Here is an 8416-nt window from a genome sequence, read left to right on the forward strand (position 1 = left end):
AGCAATTGCTATTTCTAGTGCAAGTGTTTGGTTTCTTTTACGGATTCTGAGCCTTATCCGTTAGCAGATAAAGAAACAACCCTGTGCTTTTACATGCTCATGGCAGTGCATTTACACATATTTACATACACATGTATGAATGGGTGGAAGAATGCATAATTTGCATGTGCGTTTGCCTGTGCACAGATATAAAAGTCAAAATATGTGAAAGTCAAAGGCTATGAAAAAGCATGTTGCTTTAAATACTAAAGTGATTGGCTCACAGTCAGCACAAGCAGGGATGCTGGAGAAAGGAGTAAGTATTTACTTGCCAGCCAATGCTACACAACCGTTAATCAACCACCATAACTGCACGTATGTGTCTCTGCCTATAAAGTAATTCAGGCAATTGATGTCAAACTCACAGGACGGTCACCAATTTCCTTATAATCTGGAAATATTTTGGTAATTTTTAAGTGTTGCACACGGTGGTGTTGCATGAATGACAGCTGACAAGTATGAGGAAACCTTCAGCACATTACACATTACAACTGCTTAGTGGCCTCCTTAGAAACAGGATATGTGAAGATGCATAAAAATTGGCCATCGGCGCAGCAAATGCACCGAATCTCCTTGATTAGAACGATGTCATTGCGATGGTGGTATTTTGACTTCTGTTCTGACCTTTGATGGCACCATCAGCACATGTGAACCAAAAGGCGGAAGGTCGCGAAAATCGCATCAACCAAACCAGTTGCAGCCCATGCAGCTTCTTACCTTGTGCAGGACTTTGGTTCAAAACAACAAACCATGCACTGCAGACAACGCGGCTAACCGTTGTGTGAATATAAGAAACCATTAGTGTAACTACCGAATCAACAGACTTATGGAAGCAATGAGAAGTTAACCGCGGGTTTCTGCAGATAAATAGACGCGCAATAGATGGCAAATATAAAAGAATAATAGGGGGATGGATATAAGTATGGGTAGATGAGAGAAAGGAGGTAATAAGTGGAGAACATGCAAAGTGCCATACGATTCTGCCTGAGGGGTAGGACCGTCCCGAACAAACGTCAACCGCATTTACCCACCCTTCTTCCATCCAGCCATGCGTGAAAGTGATCGTGGTTCTAAAGGAAAGATGCACTGAGTTCCGGTGAATTGTCATTTGCTAAGCAGCGTTTGGCAACACTAGCATAGGCATGCCGAGCTCAGTGTCGGATGCTGGGTAATGCATTATTTCATGCAGAAAGGCACATTTTTCTCGCTAATTGCTTTTACTTCTGCTTGATCTTTGTCATTTGCTATCCCAAGGAGTAGATTCTATGTGTCCAGCATAATTGGTCACTCTATTAAAGAACATTTCTCACTGCCTTCATATTTCGATTCCCCGCACAAATATGCCAAGTCATTGCAATGAAAGTTATTATTTGTTTCTTTCTTCTAGGAATGCACAAAGTTACAAATTCTTAACGTTAATTAAGGACCAATCTAACGCATTAAAATAGCCACCAATGTGGCACACAATGTTATGGCAATTTCAACCGCTCGAAAAATTAGCGTCACGTCTTTAACACCGCACCCACGCAGAGCCACAGACTACTTTTTGGATATCAATAATTGGCAACGATGTAACATCGGCAGACTGAGCTTATTTTTTTATTTGGTTTATACAGCTTTGAAAGTCGTAATACTTAGGCGAAAAGTAAGATTCAAATAGAAGAACGCGCAAGAAAGACATGATTTGGAGTCTAATTTTAGAGGCGTAATACAGCCGAATTAACTGGCAAGTTTGGATTGCAAATAAGATTATATCATGAAATCCAATGGTTTTTGTTGAGGTAATACAAAAGCATTTCGAGAAATTAAATGTATGAATAGGATCAAGCTTACTGACTATTATGGCCTTTGGCAAAGTTGCGAAGCATTTTGGCAATAAAACACGCAGTGTACTAAGATGGCTTATGCTTATTCGAAATAGAATCCTTTTTTCACAATGCGTGGGACGCATTCTTATGCTGCCATCAACATTATTGAAATGTTAGCCAGCAGTATACACGGAGCCGACCGAACGACCACACCTTTCCAGCTTGCCTATTTTAGCTCCAGCGATCGAGTCCTGAATTGACTCCCTCAACTTACAACCTGCCACCAATCAACCAGCAATGGGGAATTTCTTAAAGAAGACTACCCAAAGACGTACCAAGCCAATATTTCCAGCGAGAATAGAAAGTTAGAGAAGTAAAATGGCCTATTTGCAAAAGCAGCAGTCAAAACAATGTATGTTAACTCACTTAGGGGTTGCATCATAAACTTTACTAAGTGTCCACTATTTCATTAATAGGGGCTTATGTAGAACAAGAAAATTTTCTTTAGTCACCCAATTTATTCCCCACTCTTTCAAAATTTGCCACAAATATTTTATTTCCGTGCCATAACAGATGCCACCGAAGTGCAAATTGGCCGAATCACCTGTAGTGTATAGGTTCATTGAGCATTAAGAAAAGGGCAGGCTTCACCGTCGGTGTTGACTCCCAAATTCGGGATGGCCCACCTCCGAGAAGAAGAATCAGACAATTATTTGTGTAGCTTAGGCAGACATTGAGGGAGCTACAAGTCTGAATACGCCTGAAGCGAAATATAAATGCATGTAACGTAGTACACGTAATGCATGTAAAATGCGTGTCATTATCATAGTATGTCGTCTACGTTTGGATGCTGACACTATGACCTCGTGTCACTCAACAGATTGCCTCGCCGTCACTCTTTTTAAGCTCCTGTGCTCTAAAGACCACCAAGGCTAGTTCATGACACGACAGCATGCATTATTTCTGGTTACCTGATCTCGCTAGATGGAATAGGTGGCGGATGAGCCAGAGATAGATGGTGCACACCGAAGTGGATGGTGACACCGTGCATGTTATGCTTCATATTCTCTGAAATCGCCTCATCTTGTGCCATATATTTCCATCTATTTGCGATGCCAAATTTATATGCCTTCTCACTGATGGAGGGTGTCAGTTACGAATGTCGAACTGAAAGTATATGGGCTACGTGCATCACGTGAAACGAAATGTTAAGTATAATATAAAAGGCGACACAAGTCAGTATCAACTAAAGTACGCACACTAGAAACATGCTTGCATGCGTTGAAGCCGGTAAAAATGGGTGATAGTAAGCACAGCTTACAGTATGCGAAGTCGTGTGCATGGCCGTCTGTGGTGATGCTGCAATGTGATCAGCTGTAGGGACGGCCGTCCCCATGGTAGACTGAAAAAGTATGTGAGGAAGTCTCCATTTTCACAAAAATATGAATTGGGTAGAGACACTTGTCGAGATCAGTTGTGAAGGATACGACGTCAATGTGAACAGCAAACAGGGAAGTGTCGAGCATGGACGGGATTTTGAGTGAAGAATAAAGGAAGTAACCGAAATTGTAAATGTCCTTACCTTTCCATACAAGAATTCGAGTTAAATGATCGGCCTTTTCATTACCATTAGCGCAGATATTTTTAGACTAGAAAAGAAATCGAAAAGGAAGAAGGGAGCTGACGAGCTGCCTGACATCAAGGGTGATGACAACTGTAAGGGTTAATTTTTTCCTACATTTCTGTGTGATGATATTGCGTCACGGAAGACATTGGTATTGAGTAAATATAGCACACAATCCAGCTAGATGTGTTCAGATTCTCATAAACGCTGTTGGCTCTAAAGCGTTCTACATGAAATTCGAAGCGTACTGAGTCGGTTTTAGTAAGGAGTTTATTGGTATCTACGAAAAGCCAAATGACTTCTGTTTACTAGTGAAATAAGTTGCAGTTTTTCCTGCCACGTGAACAACATAATGCGACGATGGCGTTTACAGCCCTTACCATTCTAGTACTCCTTACTGTGTTACCAAAGATGAATAAAAACTACCAAAAGAGTGAAACAAAAGCAACTTGACTCATGGTTGCTACTTGGTTCATTCGGCATTAACTGCTGTTTAGATTGCCCGTTGGTGCTGCTTGGCACTCTTTTTAAGCTCCCGTGCTCTAAAGACCACAGCAAGATACTCTTTCATTCTGAAACACATAGCTGCAAAGTCAGCAACATTTGGAAGCACTTAAGTTTGGGTCATAACGTGAAGAAGTTTGCATGGGCAAAGTGGTAGCCGAGTTTGTTGTTAATGTGCTTCCAATTCAAGGAAAAGGCAATGAACATCTGAATATGTGTTTAGCCAGAGCTTTATTTATTTGGATCTACACCAAGACATCTAGCGTGACTGCTTTAATGTGTTGCAGCAATTTAGGAGCAAAAATATGACGAGATTTAGCATAGATGTTAACGAAGTCATGCCATGCATTGGAAGACGTCAAGCCCCAAAAACGGCACCCCATTCATCTTACTTTAGCAGATTGTTTAACGGGTGTAAAAGCACTCCAATGAAGTTAATGTTAATGCTGTAAATAATGCCGCCTCTATCGGTCATTGTAAGGTGGATGTGTTGGTCGCGATTACGTTGCCAATCATTTTCCTAAAGGCAAAGCTGTCACGAATGTCCATAATTTCTAGACTAGTGTTGATAATTCAACAGAATTTTTTGTTCGTTAGTAGCAACAATAAATTATCTGAGGTGGGCGATATTTTCGTCTGATCAAAGGGAAAATTTACATTCACTTCGAAATGAGCGATCTGTGAAAATGGCCTTTGTGAAATATTCAGTTTTCTGAATGAGCAAGACCACGTCCGACTTACAAAGAAAAAAATTTTGTGAACTTATAATTCATGATGTTGAAGAATGCGGAGCAAGCACATCATCTTGATCTTTAGGCAGGCAGTTAGCAAACTTCTTTCTACTATTTGCCAGAGCCTCATGGTTGTTCTGAACCATCCTCTTGCCAGTTATGCATAATGCTGCAGATCATCGGTTTGTAGATAAAATAAATCAGCTCTTACTTTAAAGTCTTCCCAACCCCAGTGAAATTGAACAGGCCTTGACGATTTAGAGTTGACTGGAAAAGCAGAGGCACGTGTTTGTGAAAAAGACGGTGGAAGAGGAACACAAGGAATAACTGGTAATGTGGTTTCTTATCAAATACTCCGACGAACAATCTGAACTATAAATCATCATCTGTTTACTGCATACAGATTGCCTCATATTCATTGCCATTGTGATTCTGGTATTTCATGAGTTGCACGATAGTCGAAGACTATAACTCTAATCCAGTGGAGTGATTGAGGAAGCTATCAAGGGTGTCGATTTGGTGCCTTCATTGACGTCAAGTCTTCCTTCCCCTGCACTTATATCGTCTGCAGAAATCATTATCGGGTCAAATAAAGGCAAACACTGCAAATCGAAAGAAGCTGATACCTTTGGCCATTAGCATTTAATTGATAGATTGGCAGTTACTTCAATAAAACGAGTATTCTTGCCAATTTCATTCCTCCACACCTCCCATCACTTGTCGGTTTCGCTCAGTAGTGTGTCGATTCATAGGTAACTCCTTCTCCGGTAAAGCGCCAGTTTCCCCAAGTAGGCATTTCTAGGTGCCGCAAATTGTAGGCCATGGATTTAGATGCACCTCTGGCTAAATAATGTCTTCATGGCTAAGTCGCATCTTTATGGATGTGATGTTGCACAAATGGTAAGCTAAAGGCTAATAGTGGTCAACCGGTTTCTTGAACAAGGCGATGCCATCCGGGTCCATTCTTGATTTCTTACGCAAATTGTACTTCTCGACTCTATTGATGAGAAATAGTTAGGGCACGAATTATGGATTAAGAGAGACCTGCACCACAAAATATATGTCACTCTAGGGACACCAATGTGGATAAACAACAAAATTGTGAATGGGCGCCGTTGTATCTACTTACATCAACAAAGGGAGACTTTGTGGTCTTTTGACCAATAAGGAACTCATTTTCTTTTCTACTCGCGACAAGAAAGCTCCGATACAGATAAATGGCAGAATTCAGTTATTCCTTGACATTGTCAAATGCTGACAATAGAGGAGGAAGTAGGTGTTTGGCCAAACATATATTTGTTCACTCGGCCTCGGGAATGGAATAGCGATTTTCGCGGGTCAGGGGCTGACAGCACCACCAACAGGCAAGCAGATCTTGTCTGCAGCACCAGCTCACACAGATTTCATCGCGCCCAATGGAGATGCGGCTGCTGTCAGCCTCTTCCTATCTCTCAGTACAATAGACATTCTTACCCGTTGGATAAGGCATTGCGCTGCTGCGTATTCTGGTTATAAAGAAGTAGGAGAGGTTCACAGGGTTCTAAAAAAATATGATCATTAAACGTAAATCTTCGGCACCACTTATCTTGAAGAAGTTCATCAAGGCTCTACTTCACCATGCGTTGTCTTTCTTTAACACCCAAAACCCTAATGCTGCTGAATTTTAAAGGTGAATGCCGACGCCAATGAGATTAAACTAGGCAGCCTTTGAGTACAAGCAGACACATACAGGGGTAAAATAGGGCAAGGGTGCGACAAGGGTACTACCTGACCAGAAGGAGGCATCTGTCTGACACTAGGTATGTAGCGAATTTGTCAAGCAAAAGTTGTTTGTAGGATTCGAGCTGATAGCTTACTCAAGTGGAGCCCATATCCCACATGCTCCTACTTCACAATCGCGCTGCTTACAACCTGCCTCATAGCGTCGTCGTGGCTAATGTAAATCGCATTTTAGGAACTAAACGACAGTCATTTAAGTCAGTTGTTTTTAAATATGTTTATTATTGGCATTCAAAGGTAGAGCCAGTTTCATAACCGTATACAGGGGCAAAAATTAACAATCCTGATGTGTGTGCACCTGTAGCATAATGCAGAGCGAAACGGGGCATTTCGCTTTTCGGCAAGAAAAGATTGTCCAATGCAATAATTGCCCACAGGTTAGCAGGGTATCTGTTCAAGTTAGGGCACTTACAATAAACAAAGAGAAATTGCGCTCACTATGAATTCTAGTGAAGGCAGCATAAGCATTGATATTGCTGAAGGAAGGAATTCTTGGCTGGGTCAGTTAGGAAGATGATGACATTTCTTTGGCTCTAATGTCTATCCTCTCCCTACCTGCAAACCCTAAATGATTGGATTGTTCTCTATCTCAGTGTCGTGAGCTGTGTCAAGGTCAAGATAGATATATGGACGGTGAGGTGTGGAGTAGTGGACAGAAGTCATATTTGTTTCCTTGGGTTATTCAGCCGTTTTAAATATACCATTACATCCAGTGTACTCTGCTAAAATTAACAGAGCGCGATAAAGTTAAGTGGCTTTTTGCAATCTGGCATAAAATTAGTCACAACCTCAAAAACAAATGCACAGCCTTAGGCAATGGGGTTGCGTGTAATCTACCACACTGAAACAACACGTCATGATGTGCGTAATTATTTTATTCTTGTATTGCCGGTTATGGCAAGCACCCCATTTCATTAGCAGGCCTGTTTTCTGTACCGAGCAGCATTAACCGGTAATCTAAATAGCAATACACGTCTAACTGTCTAATTGGCATCTGTCAGTAAGCTACAGCTCCACGGCACGTGAATGCTATGATAGTGTCCGTTATAGAGGTAAGAACCGAAAGGCCTAACCGACTGCCATCCCGTGGTTCAGCCAAAATTATAGCAGACTAAGAAGCAGCAGCACGAGTGAAGCATATTCAATGTGGCCAATCGACGAAGGGTGGTTGGTGAGTAGGTGCAGACCAATCAGATGCATGAATTGCGATTCGTTGGTTGATTTTCGATCACCAATGACCATCTTTGGCCATTCATATTGCTATATAGGCCGACACTTATGTGCGCATTTTTTGGCAGTTTGGAAGTGGACTTCCAAGTTGGCAGTCCATTGCTCCCCACTATTATTCTTCTCACCTCTGTCTTTACGTGTTGGTGATCGTGTAGTTTGGGCTCAACAGCTGCGACGTGGTCGACGTAATCAGAGAAGCATGTACAAAAGCATCAAGAGCAACTTCGAAGGAGCAGTTAATGTGAGCAGCCGATGAGCATTTTTCCTGGATGTAGGTAATCTTTGCAAATCCTCGGATTACCTATGATCACAGAGAATTCGATAGAGCAAATTGATGAAAGACAGCCAATTGCTAATCGAAAATGCAGGACTTGGTGATGCACACAAAGTTCTCAAATAGCCACAGATGTTAAGAGAATATCTCTTGTAATCTGCTCTTGAGGCCTTTGCACACGCCTCAATAATCACGCTGCCTACTTCACGACCGTTGAGGTCCATTCCATGATAACCGCCATATCCAAATGCATGCATGCGTCTGGCCTGTTTCGGCTAACCTAGCATGGAGTGTGGCTTGGGGTTAAGCCCTGCGCACACACGATGCTGCCACTGCTCGGTCTGAAGGCATGGCTGTGCGTGTGTGCCTGAGACACGACACCACTCGTAAGATCTCCGTGGGCTCTGCTTCCATTTTAATAGGTTGA

At 42.0% G+C, this 8416-nt stretch overlaps 1 protein-coding gene across 1 annotated transcript in view; it reads right to left on the bottom strand. All coding sequences in view use genetic code 11, as the record gives it.

Moving 5' to 3' along the window:
- Nucleotides 1-2308: 2308 nt before the first annotated feature.
- The window catches only part of EGR_10125 (hypothetical protein), a gene marked incomplete at both ends in the record, with an annotated part of 13630 nt that continues 7522 nt past the window's right edge, over nt 2309-8416 (bottom strand). Inside the window, 3 exons of the mRNA XM_024499374.1 lie at nt 2309-2451; nt 3430-3496; nt 4918-5033. Of these exons, the coding sequence (XP_024346203.1) occupies nt 2309-2451; nt 3430-3496; nt 4918-5033 (326 nt within the window). The remainder of the gene's footprint in view (nt 2452-3429; nt 3497-4917; nt 5034-8416) is intronic.

This window comes from Echinococcus granulosus (genome assembly GCF_000524195.1).
Source record: "Echinococcus granulosus chromosome Unknown EG_S00192, whole genome shotgun sequence".
NCBI classification, from domain to species: domain Eukaryota; kingdom Metazoa; phylum Platyhelminthes; class Cestoda; order Cyclophyllidea; family Taeniidae; genus Echinococcus; species Echinococcus granulosus.